Below are 16519 nucleotides of genomic sequence, written 5' to 3' on the forward strand. Positions count from 1 at the left end.
TGCTTAATACTGATTGTGTTTCAGTTAGAACTGGGGATCTTATACTAAAGGGACAAAGACATACTGTATATATATATATATATATATATATATATATATATATATATATATATATATATATATATATATATATATATATATATATATATATATATATATATATATATATATATATATATATATATATATATATATATATATATATATATATATATATATATATAGATATATATATATATATATATATATATATATATATATATATATATATATATATATATATATATATATATATATATATATATATATATATATATATATATATAGATAGATATATAGATATATATATATATATGCATTGACGCTAAATAGGAAGACAGAGAGGAGGGAGGAGGCAGAGAGGAGGGGAAGGGAGAGGAGGAGGAAGGCAGAGAGGAGGGAGGGAGGCTATTGGTAACATTATCCTTAAAAAAATTCACGCCACACTGCAGTGTTGCCAGATTGGGCTACTTTTGGGTCTTCTGTGCTACTAAATTTTCTGCAAGGTCTTGTCTCATTTCAGTCATTAAAACGAAAAAACATGTTTTATATGACGTGTCAGAGGTGACTTCCCCAAATGCATATTTTCCCATAGGGTTATAGTGGGATGACTGTATAGATATAGATATACAGTACCCTCTCGAGTTTTGCACTTGCTTCGTTCCGAAGGTATAGCGCTAAACTCGAGGATCGTGAAACTCGAGGTATTGAAAACACTGAAAAAGCGCTTATTTGTTCCGATCCATGGAGATTTTATTTATTTATTTATTTATTTTTATTAAAAAAAATTTTTTTTACGTGTGGCCTACGCATGGCACCGGTAGACTATCCATCTGGGCCTGATGGTTGGCCCCGAGCCTGTCATGGCGCAGGCAGCTGTACATAGTGACGCCATTATAATTGGCTCATGCTGCCCCCCAGAGCTCACTTTTTTTCCTCCTTTACTCCCTTGTTATCTCAAAATACGTACCGTACCTTGGAAAAAGGAAGAAAACATGAAGAGAGAACGGGTCGTTTTAAAGCCACAGATGAAGCCTTACGATTGTCTGAGCTCTGAAAACACGCTTGTGATTCGCTGGGAGTCCGATGATGTCATCGCCTTCGCTAACCCGATCAGCGGCCTCACTGCCTTAAGGCAGTGTCACACTGGCCGTTTTCCTCTAACTGTTGTGGCTACTGGCAACGCCCTTACGCCCATCTGGGAGTGAGTTGTAGGTTGTCCGTAAGCTGGTGCCACACTGGGCCTTATTCTTCCCACCGCGTTGGCGGCAGCTTGGGCAACCGGCAACTTTTCCGGGTGTGCGTCACACACACAAGGGGAAATTAGAAGGGTGTGGTGGGGGAGTGGCAGAAGGGAGTCAGGTCATATTATGACACACACACACACACACACACACACACACACACACACACAGAAAGGGAAATGAGAAGGGTGGGGGGAGGGAGGGGCAGAAGGGAGAGTCAGGTTATATCCTGACCAAAGCCCTGATCTGACTCCTTTCTGCCCCTCCCTCCCCACACCATTCTCATTCCCTTTCTGTGTGTGTGTGTGTGTGTGTGTGACAAGTAAGGACATGACCTGACCTGAGTCAGGTCATGTTTTGACCAAAGGCCTGATCTGACTCTCCCTTCTGCCCCATCCTCCCCACATCCTTCTCATTTCACCTTCTGTGTGTGTGTGACAGGTATGGACCTAACCTGACCTGAGTCAGGTCATGTCCAGACCAAAGCCCTGACCTGACTCCTTTCTGACCCTCCCTCCCCACACCCTTCTCCTTTCTCCATGTTTTCATCCTCTCTATCTCACCTTCCACGAGAGGGGCTCATAATCAGAGTGAAGCTACACATCTCCTCTCGAGTCGGGGGCTCACGTGGTATTGAGGCTGCGCCAAGGTGAACCAAACGCGACAGGGAGGAGGCGGCGGGAAGTTCAAACGCTGTTAATGTGCTGATAAGGGCCGCTTTCACAGTCATTTTGTTTGTTTTGATCGTTACCAATAGTATTTAGCAATATATATATATATATATATATATATATATATATATATATATATATATATATATATATATATATATATACATACATACATACATATGTGTATTTCCATTTAAAACTGGCCGATGGGCTAGTGGTGGCTGCGGGGTTAGCCTAGCCCCGCACCTTGCCTCGTACTCTCAACACCTCTCGGATATGCGAAACTCGAGAGGGTACTGTATATGTACCCAATTTCAAGGGAATCTGAAAAGACTGGATGTTACTTCCTATGTAAGTACTGTCGCCTCCCCTCACTACAGCCGAGTGGGGTCTTGGTTGTTATCTGCATTGGGTGGGTCACTGCAGTATTAGCTGTGCAGTCTTACCTAAACTTTCTGGCATGCCTGATTTTTTACTTAAACATCAATCAAAAGTCAAAATACCTTTTAAGTTAATAAATGAATATCTAAAGAAAAAATCTTTTTGGCTCCCCACAGGTCGCGTTCCCCACTAGATGATGACAGCCGTGACAGGGATGGCGATAATGACCATGATGGTGACCGAGACAGAGGCCGCCGCATGGACAGGGGCAGGCGCATGGACAGACCAAGGTACTTTGTGCATGTACTTGCTTTCATGGCCCGCTCCCTCTATGTCCCACTATGTATTGTTACTCTCTTGCCTCAAACCAAGGTCAGACCAGTTACTGATAGCAACGGGTTGGGCAGTTTTGCCCACCCAGGGGAGGTGGCCTCACTGTGAAAGGAACTGTCCACCTAGTCCGGGGCATATGCCACATACTTCAAAACAAATGGCCATGGGGTTGATAATCTCAGGGCAAGAAGTTGGTTTGTATAAGTACCCGGTGGAAAACACGCCTTGTTCTCACTGCCATCACAATTATTTGTTTACCTCAAACTTAGCTCAAGAGAGTTTATATATTCATGTATAGTACATGATCAATTTTTTCATTAATGATGAGTATTTTATATTCTCAGTTGTATTATCCTCTTGTTATTCATATAATATGCTATTTTGTGTTGGTGTCACGTAACCTGGAGCAGAATACCGTTTAGGGAGGGACTCGGCAGACTTGGCATCATGGATTGGGTGATGGTCCTGATAACACATTAATCTTCACTTAACGTGTTCTAAAGCATTTTTTTGTTATCATAGCAGCCAGGGCATCTAAAAAAGTAGGAGTTTGCAGTTGTGGCTATGGCAAGAGAGAGAGAGAGAGAGAGAGAGAGAGAACGGGAAGAGAGAATGGGTCGTTTTGAAGCCGCAGTAGAAGGCGGCTGCCTTACGATTGGTTGACAGTTCTGAAAACACACTTGTGGTTTGCTGGGAGTCCGATGACGTCATTGCCGACGCTCATCCTATCAGCAGCTTCACTGCCTTAAGGCGGTGTCACAATGGCCGTTTTCATCCAACCATTGGGACTACGGGCAATGCCCATATGCCCAACCGGGAGCGAGTTCACGGTTATCCATAAGCTGGTGTCACATAGGTCTTTTTTCTTCCCACTGCATTGGCGCCAGCTAGGGCAACTGGCAACTCCAACTTTTACTGGTGTGCGTCACACACGGCCAAGGTTGGTTGCCCATATCCACATCCACAACGTAAACAAAGCACTTGCCCTGTATCAACATGGCGTCGTCTGCTAAAGTAAGGGCTGTGGCGTTTTGTGCTGCCATTACCCAAGTTATGGACTTGTTGCTGCAGTTAAATGGAAGGAAGAAACAGTTGTGGGTGTGGCATGCCTGTGGTTCCTCCATGCCAGTTCTCAATGTCACCACTGCGTGTGCGCGGCCAACCCACCCATCTTGACTCAACCACATAACACATGGATCGAATAACAACACACACAGACCAGACTCATTAGGAACCGTTGCAAATGTTTCTGATAAAAACGACTTTACCATTTCTTGAGTGTGTTAGAACGTATTTGGTGAGCAACTCACATGAACCAAACCTAGCTCTTGGCAAGAAGAGAGCACATGAGAGAACAAGTCTTTAACACTGCACTCTTCTTGCCATTGGGTATGTTTGGTTTGTATGAACCACTCACCAAATAAGTTCTAACACACTCTAGGAAATGGCGAAGCCATTTCTGTTTGTGAGAAACATCTGCCATGGTTCATGATGAGTCTGGTGTGTGCATGTGTGTGTGTGTCTTTGTTGTTACTCGGTCAACGTGTTTATGTGGTCGGAATCTAGATGGGTGGGTTGGCCGCTCACGCGCAATGGTGACAACGAGAACTGGCACGAAGGAACCACAGACACGCCACACACATAATAGCTTCTTCCTTCCATTTAACTGCAGCAACAAGTCCATAACTTGGGTAATGGCAGCACAAGCCGCGACAGCCCCTACTCTAGCAGATGACGCCATGTCGATACAGGGCAAGTGCTTTGTTTACGTTTTGGATGTGGATACGGGCAACTGACCTTGGCCGTGTGTGACACACACCCGGAAAAGTTGGATTTGCCGGTTGCCCAAGCTGCCGCCAACGCGGTGGGAAGAAAAAGGCCCAGTGTGACACCAGGTTACGGATAACTGACAACTCACTCCCAGATGGGCACACGGGTGTTGCCTATAGCCACAACGGATAGAGGAAAACAGCCAGTGTGACTGTCCCAAGGCAGTGAGGCCGCTGACCGAGTGAGTGCTGGCGATGACATCATCGGACTCCCAGCAACCCGTTCTCCTCCTGTTTTCTTCCTTTTTCCAAGGTACAGGTAACTCTCGGTTTATGCGAGTATTGTGTCCTTGAAGAGGTCGCGTAAATCAAAAACAATGTAAATCAAACAAGAGGTAGGTTTCTATCGGAAAATAAATATTCACTTCATTCAGTGGAGAGAGAGAGAGAGAGAGAGAGAGAGAGAGAGAGAGAGAGAGAGAGAGAGAGAGAATATCCATATCACTGAGATATCCACTCAGGCACTCAGTCTCAGCCTCACTCGTGTGAGGAAGAAATGAGGGACACCATGAGCAACTGGCTTGTATTGGTACCGGTACCGAGCAGTCTGGTACCGGTAACGTACCATATAGCTGGTACCGTTAGTACCGGTACCTGCCCACCCCTATTGTTGAGTAGCGTGGGTACTGTATTGTTGTTCAAGTGGCGCGCGGGAAGAACTGATCTCAGTTGTGTGGCCGTGGCGCAGTGTGAGTCCAACAGCGTGAGACATCTGGTGGCTACTCCATAAAATATCGCGTATAAGCGGAAAAAACGTGTAAATTAAACATTTATTTGGATTTTGGACCCCGCGTTATTTCAAAAAGTGTAAACCAAACTCGCGTAAATCGAGAGTTACCTGTACGTATTTTGAGATAACAAGGGAGTAAAGGAGGAAAAAATATGAGCTCCGGGGGCTAGCATGAGCCAATTTTAATGGCGCCACTATAAACAGTTGCCTGCCCCATGATGGGCTTGGGGCCGACCATCAGGCCCAGAAGGATAGTCTACCAGCGCCATAGTTCACGTAAAAAAAAAATAAATAAATAAATAAAAAATCTCCATGCGTCGGAACAGATAAGCTCTTTTCCAGTGTTTTCAATACCTCGAGTTTCGCGATCCTCGAGTTTAGCGCTATACCTTTGGAACGAAGTGAGCGCGAATCTCCAGAGGGTACTGTAGAACAAAATCAGGCAAACTAATGTTTTTCCTGCTGCGTACTCCCCCAGTGCACATGCATGGTGGACAGCAGAGCAATTTATTTCTGAAAGGAGGTATTTCTTACAACATCGACCCACGTAGTGGACCGCCACCGCCCTGTCCTGTCCTGCACTGCATATTTATGCTGCCCGACGCTGCGTGCCGAATTAATTTAAACTAACCAAACCTAACCTAACCTAACCTACCTTACCTAATGGAGAGGGGGGGGGGCTTCACCCCCTTTGACCCCCTTAAGCTATGTCATTACAGACACTTACAAACACTTGGCTATTTTCCATTACATCTAAGTCCTGGATTGATGCATAAGACTCTTGTGGTGTAAATACATCCTTCATTTGAATGGGAACCACAAGGAGGAAAATATTTCATCTGATGGGCTGAAAAAGACTACAGTAACCAAAGGATGGGACAGCAGATAAAGGGAGGAGGGCGAGGTGGCTAGCAGACACTATTGTAGTTACTGGCGCGATTCGTTCAAAAACTATTCTGTCAGTCCCTGTGGAATTCTGACCGTCTGACCTTGTCCATTATATCCGAAATCTGTTATAAGTGGGTCTGTTATATCGAGGGTTTACTGTAATTAGTTTTGTTATGGATATTTTTCAGGTTTATATCTGATTTTTGGTACTCAATTATTAATAAAGATGAATTAACCCTCTCGCACACCAATAAGTTTCTTAAGTTTTCTTTCCGATACCTCATTTTTTGAGAAGCATTTGTGGCGTATCCGCGCGCCTTGCATAAACCTGCTTAGCATCCAGTTTACATCCCATACAAACTCATAAGTAGGCACATATTTACCACTAGACTCAAAAGGAATTTATCTGTAAGGTAATTACATAAAAACTCCATTATATAGATAATTTAAGGCATTTTATCCTATGAATATAAACAAACCAAGAATAAATAATGTTCCCAGCATCGTTGCTCAAAACTTTTCTCATGAACATTTTATGTGCTACACCTCATTTGAACCATCTTTTTACAAGCTTTCCAATGGTGGTATTATCATTCGGAAATGTAAATTAGATCCTGAGAAAGTAATGGAAAACTGAAATCAGCACGTTATCTCAGATGATGGAGTCACCCCTCAGCAACACAAGTTATCCTGCATACAGGAAACCCTCCACAGAAAACGGACAGTCGGAGGCAGCGCAAATACTGACTCATTTATCACTTGCTCGGCCTATTTATGGAAGGGACACAGTTGCCAACTGCTTACTTTCATAAAACTTATGCTCATCTTTTGACGCACCAAAAATTGACACACTTCCACAATGAACTTTATTTTCTATGAAATTAGATAAGTTTTTTGACGCACATGTGTGTCAAGTCATCTTTCACATGTTAGAATGGGCTAATCATACTAACATGATTTTGTTGATGTAAATAAAACCCACACTGGCAAAAAAAAATACAGTAAACCCTCTGGTATCCATGTTAATAGAGCCACTGGGGCACCCGGATATGGTGTAGGTTAAGTCTACGGACCCGAAAACCCAACTTTTGATCATGGCCTGCCATATAGGCAACGGCAGAGTACTGCATAGGTGCTTCTGTCCATACTCATAATATGGTACGCCTCATGGCTTTGTAGCAATCAGTCTGCACCAGGGAGTGAAATGCGTGCGATTGACGTGCTCCAGGCGCTGAGAAAAGGGTTTGAGCAGCATCGTCACGGTTAGCACTCGCGGTAATCTCTCCCTGGCTTATCGCAGTCCTGCTGCACCTTGGGGGATCTGTTACTTGGGATTCAGCAATTAGGCGTGACAGCCTCAGCCGCTAACCCATTCCTGGGGTGCCTAGCTCCGTGTTCACAGGCAGCAGCTTATGTTCCCCTGCCTGGCCAATCACAGCAGCGGGGCCTGGACCCAACCCAGAAAAGCCCAGGTATTTGTGGCTGCTTAACCGCCCAAGTCTGCACCATCGTGTTTACCACGTAGGCTTTCTAGCAGACCCAGCACTGCTACAAGAAACTTTTACAGGTCCTGTTTTACAAAACTGGAAGGCTGACGCTCTGTGCTATTCTTAGGTGTGCACCTGTGGCCTTATCGCTGCGTAGCTGCGTTAGCAACCTCGTGGCTATGAGCACCACGGGCATACCAGAGCGATACCCGAAGCGGTCCGGGCCGGCAATGGGCATCAAGTGCTCAAAGCAAGCTTCTATACGGACGCCTGGACAGGCACCCCAGGGCGCTACCCTTTTAACCCGGTAGCAGTGATGGGCCGAATTTGTGGCTTTACCGTGTACCAGCTATGGGCCAAATTTTTACCATGATATAAACCCCCAAAATAGATGAAGCATAAACTGATCACAAATTCACTTATGCAAAACAAATCATCAAAAAATCAAATCTGCAATTTGGGTGATTAGGGAAGAAGATAGGATTTTACTCAGTCGGTCTTCTTAACCCGGTAGCTGCGGGGATCATATGAAATGGTTTGCGTGAGTGATGATTTTTTCTCATTAATTCGCTTAGAGGGGCCTTTAAGATACATGATCCCCGCAGCTACCGGGTTAAAAAGACCGACTGAGTAAAATCCTATCTTCTTCCCTAATCACCCAAATTGCAGATTTGATTTTTTGATGATTTGTTTTGCATAAGTGAATTTATAGTGAACGTTTGAGCAACTTTGGTCTTTTGTCTGACAGTAGTTTACATCATAGGTAAGGCAGCTGTTGTGGCAGAATTTTTATTTTCTCTTTAGTTTATGAGCAAAAAAAAATTCCATTTTCCCCTGTTTAATTATATTTTCAATAATATATAAGTTCCAAAGCATATTTTTAAAATTCTGGGACAACAGTAAAAAAGCCATTTTAATGCTCTTTCCACCAGTATCTTATTCATTAAAATCAAATAATAATTGTAGGAGTTATTCACCAATGTATTGTAAAAAGTATGTTTTGAGTTACGGGGCTTTAAAGTTACGTAAGTACATATTGATGTTCCTCGTCCATGAATGGCCACACTGTGCCGAATATTGTTAGTACCAGGTATTGTAATGTTGATGTCTTGCTATTTAGGTGATCTTGAGTCATGAACATGGCACCTGAACCCGCTTCTTGTTGAAGTATTACTCACTCAAAGGTGAGGGTGTCAGGGAGCCACCGCCTCCCTCATTGTTGCCAGTTTTTGTTTGCATCACTTGGTGTTAGAAACTATCTGGCTGGTAGGATTTGCTTCCTTCCTTTTCTGTTTTAATCTTCTTTCTTGGTTATGATGATCTGTCAGAAGCTCTGTCTTTCCTTGTCTTGTATTCGTTTTCATATTTTTTGTTTTTATGTTGTATGGTGAGATGGGCTCTTCTCTCTTGAAACTGAAGTAGAAGGCTGTAGTAATGATGGTGTTGATGCAGAAGCATCAGGAACAGCAGTCGTGGCAGCAGGGAGTGAGTGAGAGGTGGTGGCGAGTAAGGCAGCAACGGTGGGTGGTGGTGAGTCAGGCCTCGCTGCTCCATGCGGAATGCCTGTCTGTCTCTCTTCATTATCTACTCGACCATGGCGTGCCTTCTTCAAGCAGGCAATCCTCTTGACATTGGCAGCCTTTCTTCTTGGCATTTGAACTGGATGAAGCCAGCATCATCAGCAGTTTTGTCATAAGAGGAAAAAAAGGCAGTGTGGGGGTAGAGCGTACACACCTATGTCCATCCACTGCGTGACAAGGACACGCACTGATGAATTCTGGTAAGAGCTACGGGACAGTATTGTCCCGCACGCACAGGAGAAAGTATCAGACACCACCAGAGAGAAAACTATTAGTGTCTAAATGCTACAGTGTTTTTCCTACAATTTTTTTTCTAAAGGTATCTTCTGCCTCACGTGACCTTGACTGAGCGCGCGGGGTGATTTAAACGGTGATTTAAACGCCCATTTAAACTCGGTCAGTAAAAATTCTTCTTGTAATGTTTTCTCTATGCCTTTAGGGTGATCATTGTCGAAGTTTCTCATTTACGATAATTCTTGCATTTTTCACCTCGGTCGGTCTCCTTAAGCCCAGCAAGGAGCCCGAAGGCCCACAGACGCCAGGCAAGTACGCCAGGCCGTCCCACTCTGAGTGTGAGTGGGGAGGATAACCAAGGAGTTAATGACAACCTGGCGCATCCACTTACGCAGTGATCTGTGGCTGTTTAGTTACACTGTGTTGCCCTTGCGAGCCAGGGGGGGTGGGTACCCCCTGCACAGTGCATCCAGCGGGACCACGGGGAGGCCAGCCACAAGAAGTAACCACGATTTATGGCCAGCCCGCACCTCCAGATCGGGCTGGCCCACGGGACTCCCGAACCCCTGCGGGCCCCTTTACTCGTCTTACCGTAAGCATGGTAAAATCCTTCTTTCACATGTTGGACTGAAGGGGGTACTTATCCGCATTTCTTATTCCGCCCAGACTCCCGCAGGAGTGCTAGCGGACCCGCACGCCTTCTCCACGGGGACGGAGCCCTACTCACCTAGTCCAGTCTGGATTTATGGTAGGCAGTCATCAAGGCTTAAGCTAGGGTTTGCACTGTGTTTCATTTGAACAATTCTTTAATTGACACTCCCACCATTTAAACCTGAACTGCCTTGACTCTCATCACTTCGATATGGTCGGTAGCGCTCGGCAAGGACGTTTATGTGTCGGTTGTACTGCGAAGCACACAGCTTTCCTGCGAACCTTCACGCCAGGACGTCAATATCATTGCTACGTGCAAGCTGGGGCGCGCCTTACGGGTGCGGTATACCGCCCGGGCAGAGCTTAGAGGCATTGTGCAGGCAATTTGAATGACTTTTGGCGGCGTGCGACAGTTTAAAAAATTTTTTGGGAAAAAATCAAATATTTTTGAAAACTCCCAGATATGGGCGAGGTTGGACACGGTGCACCTGGATAACTGAGGGTTTACTGTATAGCTCTATCGTCTGCCAGTGTGGGTTTTATTTACATCTTTCACATTACATTTTGACGCACTTGTGTGTCTTGTGTGCGAGAGGGTTGATCAATACGCAAACTGCGGCAGGGTTGTGGTGAGATTGCGGTGTGGTGCGGCTATGTGTGAATTTGATCAAGGTTCAAGAATTTCAAAATAGCTTATCCAGTGTCTTTGAGAATATACAATGCATCTATAGCAGGGGTGTACCAAGCTTGTATTAGATCAGTGATGTTGTATGGAGCAGAAACATGGGCTCTAACTAGAAAATAGATGGAGGTATTGAGAGCAAGTGATCGCAGAATGCTGAGGTATATGGTGGGGATCAGGTGGCAAGATAGGGTGTCCAGTGCAGATGTAGCTACCATGTGGAGTAGAGGACCTGGAAACAGTGCTCAGAAGGGAAAGACTCCGATGGTTTGGACATGTAAAGAGAGCAGGTGAGGATACAGTGCTGGGAGTTGTGGAGAGATTAGAGATAGAAGGAAGGAGACCAGTTGGTGGACCTAGGAAAATGTGGAGAAGGTGTATATAGGGAGACTTGGCATTGATGAAATTGGATGAACATCAGGCAGAAGACAGAGTAGAATGGAGGAGAGCCATAAAGCGTCCAACCGCTCAGGAAGAGTGAACACGGACGTTAAATGAAATGATGATGATGATGATGTATAGTTAAAATACTACTTTTGTAGTCCTCTTTGTTGTAGTATAATTACTTTTTGAAAATGTATTATGGCATGAATGAAAGTCTTTTATGGAGGTAGGGACGGGTTGAGGTAGGGAATCGTTGCCATGGAGACAGGAAATGGAGGAAAGTTGGGGGTGAAGCCATGCTGTGCTGTCTGCAATGTGGTAGTCCAATGCCGTTCCTCTTGCCTCGATAAAGGGGTTTGGTTGTCCTTATCTGGAAAGGAAAAAGGGACCCACAGGACTGCACCAATTACTGTGGTATTACACTGCTCACTCTGCTTGGCAAAGTGTTTGCTTATCTGCTGCTGAGGCAGATTTGACCTGAGCAATCTGGGTTCACACCCAGTTAGTCAACAATTGGCCAGATCCTAGCGTTTCTCGTCCTTGTGGAACGCCGACTTGAGTTTCAACAGGAGCTACTCACAGCCTATGTTGATCTCAGGAAGGTATTTGTTTTAGTATATTGTGAGGGACTGGGATATTTTGTGGACTTGTGGAATTCCAGCAAGGATTATTGACCTGATGACTGGCCCTTCCGCTGGAACTGAGAGTGCTGTGAATTGTGGGCGGTGCACTTCCAGCTTTTTCCCTGTTAACTCAGGAGTAAGGCTGGGGTATGTCCTTGCTTCATCACTTCAGCACTTGCATGGACTGGGTATTGGGCAAAGTTGTTAATCAGTCATTGTGGAGCATCTGTTGGTGACATCAAGGTCACTGACCTTGTTTTTGCTGATGATTCTGTACTTCTCATGACATCATGAGAGGTACTGGTGTTGACTTTTGAAATGCAGCATGAGGAAGTGAAGCCTCTGGGATTGAAGTTCTCCTCGTCCTAAGCTAAGGTCCAATTGTTTGGAAGCCTGTGCGATGACATAGTTCAGTCTGTTCATGCATGTGGTGAAAATGTCGAGGTCATCATACACACATACCTTGGTAGTGTAGTGCATAACAATGGTGGGTCTTACCAGGAAGTCATTTGATGTATTGGCATGGCACATGGTGTTATGGATTCCCTCAACATGTCTATATGACGTCGCCAAAATCTGTACATGCAGACTAAGATTCAAATCTTTCAGGTGTGTCTGCTCCCTGTCTTGCTGTATGGCTGTGAGACATGGACATGGAATAGTGACTTGGAGAGGTGTTTTGATGCCTTTGATACAAAATTCCTTTGCAGGATCATGGGGTATTGCTTGCATGACTTCGTGTCAAACCAGTAACCACTTGATGAAACTGAATCAAGGCCTGTTACTAGCTTAGTCCATGAACACCAACTCCTGACTATATGGGCATGTGGCATGCTTCCTTGAGGTTGATCCTGCTCATAGGGTTGATTCTGTACAAGACAGTTATGAGTAGAGTAGCCTAAGGGGATGCCCATGTAACTCATGGCTTGGGCAAGTTGATTGACTGCTGGGAGGGGTTTGGGATGGATAGGATAGCTGCATGGGGGCTTGCTCAGGGGGACTGTCAGGGGTGGAGGCGGCAAGTGAGTGAAGCGATGCGTCCCTGGGCGTACGCTCCCCATTCATTAGTATAATCTGGTACCTTAAAAATTGATAAGGGCTTGAGTTGGAATGCATTGGAGCAAGTTGACAATGGACCAATGAGTGTTGTGAGATCACCACCGAAGCAATGATGCCAAGTCCACAAGTCCTCTAAAAGATTTTCAGTGCCAGGTTACGTGACACTGACTATAGGTGTGAAGACTTTTAAGCCCTCAAAACCATCTGCTGCTCAATTATGATTTGTCCAGGGAAAATATGCCATGCCATCCTATGGTGTGAAGGGTGGAATTGGCTAATTTGGGGCAGTTTTGTCAAGGTTGGGCATCTAACATGCTATCAGTGACTGGTGTGACTGGTTTTACTCCCATTTCTTACTTCATTTTTTTTTTTTTTTTGTTATTATCATTATATTTTAGGTGCTGCCTGTAGCACTAGCTGCGGTAGGCTTTCTCGGGGGGGTTTCCTCTACAACCCCAGCCTGTTAGTGGCACAGGCGAATTTTATTTATAGTGGCTGCCGTATCATATGACTCCCATATTCTGCACTCTTGGTCACACTATATCATTATCCTCTTGTCCTTTCCTGTCATTAATGCCATATCTCTGGGCTAATTCGCTTGTCATTACACCCCTTAAAATTTGCAATTTTAACTCGTGGATTTGAATATTTGTGGGTAGACCCGTGAACGATAAATTTGGGTGTTTACGGGTCTTCTTGGGCTATCGCTGGGTCAATCAATGCGTTCCACCATCCACTTGCCTGCCTCCCATGTAAAGTATGTAATGTACATTTACTGAACTTGTTATATCCATTTTTATAACTTTTGTGCCAATTACAGTAATATGTTTTTAAAGATACACAGATGTTTTTATTAGTTCTGTTAGGAAGAGGGCAGTCCAGGAGTGTTTTCAAGGGTGGCAGCAGATATACGTATGTGTGGAAATGTAACATTCCCTGGGGTCTGTTACGTATCACTGGCAAATGATAAGGAACAACTTAACACTCGTACTCTCATTATTCGCATTGCTATTTTTGCTGGCACTAATGGTATAGTTGTTGACCGCTATTTATTGCTCCAAGTTTTTAGGGTTTTTGTACATCATGCTATTCATATCGCTTATATCTTATGATTTGTGAGTGAAGTATATATTTAAAGCACCAATAAACAAAGAAAATTATTTTATAATGCTAGAATAATCTCATTCATTATTATGATGGCTGATAATTCTACTTGTTTTATGTTCCATTAAGATAAATGAATGATCATGTGAATAACCTACAAACAATAGGAAAATCAAACATGATGATAAACCTTCAATGACATTTCTGATTGTGAAGTATTCGTACTGCCTGAGAGACAAGTGAAGGGATCAGCTAAGGTGCATGTTTTGGGTCAGTGTTGTCACTGGGGCATTGTCTTGCAGGGGTGGTGGCCGAAGGGGCTCGGAGGACACCCGCATTTATGTGTCTAACATTCCCTATGAGTACAAATGGCAGGACCTGAAGGACTTGTTTCGGAAGGAAGGTGAGTTTATGGAATGTCTGTATTAGTACTAAGAACTCATTTTTTAAGAATCTCTTATTAGTTGTTTTACTGTGATGGAGGAGCTATATAATAGAATTTTTGCTGAACCAGGGGACCTTACATTTGCATGTAAATACAGTATGTACTGCATTCAAGTACATAAATAATCGGCCACCTGGAGAGTTGAGAAAGAAAATGCGAATGCTTCATTATTCCTTTTGACACTATCTGTTTGATTACCGCATTTCACGGCGTATAACGCGCACCCCAAACTTTAAGACAACAATTTAAAATAAAAATAAAAGTTCTCAAAATGCTTAGAAATACGTACGGTTAAAGAACATTGACAATGTACCGTTTCCTGAAATTTATATTTTTTTTTATGTAACCTGTACTGCTTGAATAGGTGCATCTAACATATGAGGAAAAACTAAAGGAAGTGGACGTACTAACACTAGAGCAAAAAAGAGAAATGGGAGACCTAATACAAATCTATAAATTATTGAGCAAAATGGAAGAAGTAGATAACGAGGAGTTACTACTAAAAGAAGGAATTCCCACCAGGAACTCAAGAGGACATAGTAAAAAATTGAGGAAGGGAAGATGCTTGAGAGACATAAAGAAATATAGCTTCCTGCAAAGAAATATAGAGGTTTGGAACAGACTAAGTGGGGATGTAGTATTGGTGAGGAGTGTGCAAAGTTTTAAAGAAAAGTTGGCTAAATGCAGATACGGAGACGGGACCACACGAGCGTAAGCCCAGGCCCTGTAAAACTGCAACTAGGTAAATCCAACTAGGGAAATATACATGCACACACACACACGCACACACAAAAGACCCACTTCCAGGAAGCCGGCCTTTCAGCCTTGTATTCCTTGAAATCTGTGTGTGTTGCCGGCGAATCAGTGGGGTATTTTCCATGATCTTACATCTGTGTCCCTCCCTTCCCTATCCTTCACTTGCCTCCAGAAATCTAGTTCTTTATCACAACTAATATGAGGAAATACAATTCAGCAGACACACATCATCTATGCATAATGCAAATTTCTCTGTATATTTATGCATACATCTCAAAATTATCAATCAGTTTTTTTATTTTATTTTTTTTCTTTATTTTTTTTTTTTCTTACAGCAGAAGCAGCAGTAGTTCAAGGGCAAAAAAGAAAAAGAAAAGAAAAGGAAAGAAAAAAACCCTGCTACTTACTGCTCCTACAAAAAGTTAAAAGGAGTGGCCGAAAGATAGGTCAATTTCAGGAGGACCGGAGGAGAGGTGTCCTGATACCCTCCTCTTGAAAGAGTTTAAGTCGAAGGCAGGAGGAAATACAGATGAAGAAAGATTGTTCCAGAGTTTACCAGGGTGAGGGATGAAAGAGTGAAAATGCTGGTTAACTCATGCGTAAGGGATTTGGACAGTAAAGGGATGAGCTTGAGTAGAAAGTCGTGTGTGGCAAGGCCGTGGGAGGGATGGAGGCATGCAGTTAGCAAGTTCAGAAGAGCAGTCAGTGTAGAAATATCGATAGAAGATAGAGAGGCAACATGGCAGTGGAATTTAAGACGTAGAATATCAGAGAAGACTTGTCTTTATGTGCACCGTTTAATTTTGCATATTTTTATATATAATACATGATGATTATGTTGAGTATATGGCTTAAAACTTGTTATATTCAGTAACGACGTTTGAAATTTGGCGTGTGCAGCCAGCCCGGATATGGGGCTGGGCACTGTTTTGGCCCGGCTGTAGTGAAGGGATTAAAGCAATACCCTCGAGTCTATAAGGACAAATCCTGGTAAGTCCCAGCAAATATTAAGGGTATTAACCCGTAAGCTGCGGGACTGAGATTCTGAGTGCGTCGCCTAGTGCGGCTATATCAGCGAGAGATTGACCTTCAATAAATGATATCTAAGTTACATAAACGTGCCATAAATATTACAATACACATATCTGTAGCTCGAAATGTGTTGTATCCTGCATATTTCTTAGATTTTTCTATCACAAAAATGTTTTTCTGGCAGTATCTGAAGTCAAGGAAACTTTTTGGCGCCTGTTTGAAAAGCCCGCTTCCAGAAGGCTTACAGCAGCTTACCGCTCAGCCGCCCAGAAGGCGTACAGCAGTTTGCGGGTTAACCCTCTCGTGCACGATGATGCTTTTCGCATCATCAAGGGTAAAAGGTCCTAGCGCTCGATGACGCGAAACG

General features: G+C 43.7%; 1 protein-coding gene across 7 annotated transcripts in view; it reads left to right on the forward strand.

The window, feature by feature from the left end:
* The window catches only part of LOC127003205 (myelin expression factor 2-like), a 76532-nt gene that overhangs the window by 5021 nt on the left and 54992 nt on the right, over nucleotides 1-16519 (forward strand). For all 7 annotated transcript variants that reach the window (XR_007757001.1, XR_007757000.1, XR_007756999.1 and 4 more), the window contains exons 2-3: nucleotides 2512-2625; nucleotides 14222-14322. Coding sequence is in view for 4 of the 7 variants with exons in the window: in XM_050869577.1 (XP_050725534.1) it covers nucleotides 2512-2625; nucleotides 14222-14322 (215 nt within the window). In the remaining 3 variants the exon portion in view is untranslated. The remainder of the gene's footprint in view (nucleotides 1-2511; nucleotides 2626-14221; nucleotides 14323-16519) is intronic.

This window comes from Eriocheir sinensis, chromosome 25, assembly GCF_024679095.1.
Source record: "Eriocheir sinensis breed Jianghai 21 chromosome 25, ASM2467909v1, whole genome shotgun sequence".
Taxonomy (NCBI): Eukaryota; Metazoa; Arthropoda; class Malacostraca; order Decapoda; family Varunidae; genus Eriocheir; species Eriocheir sinensis.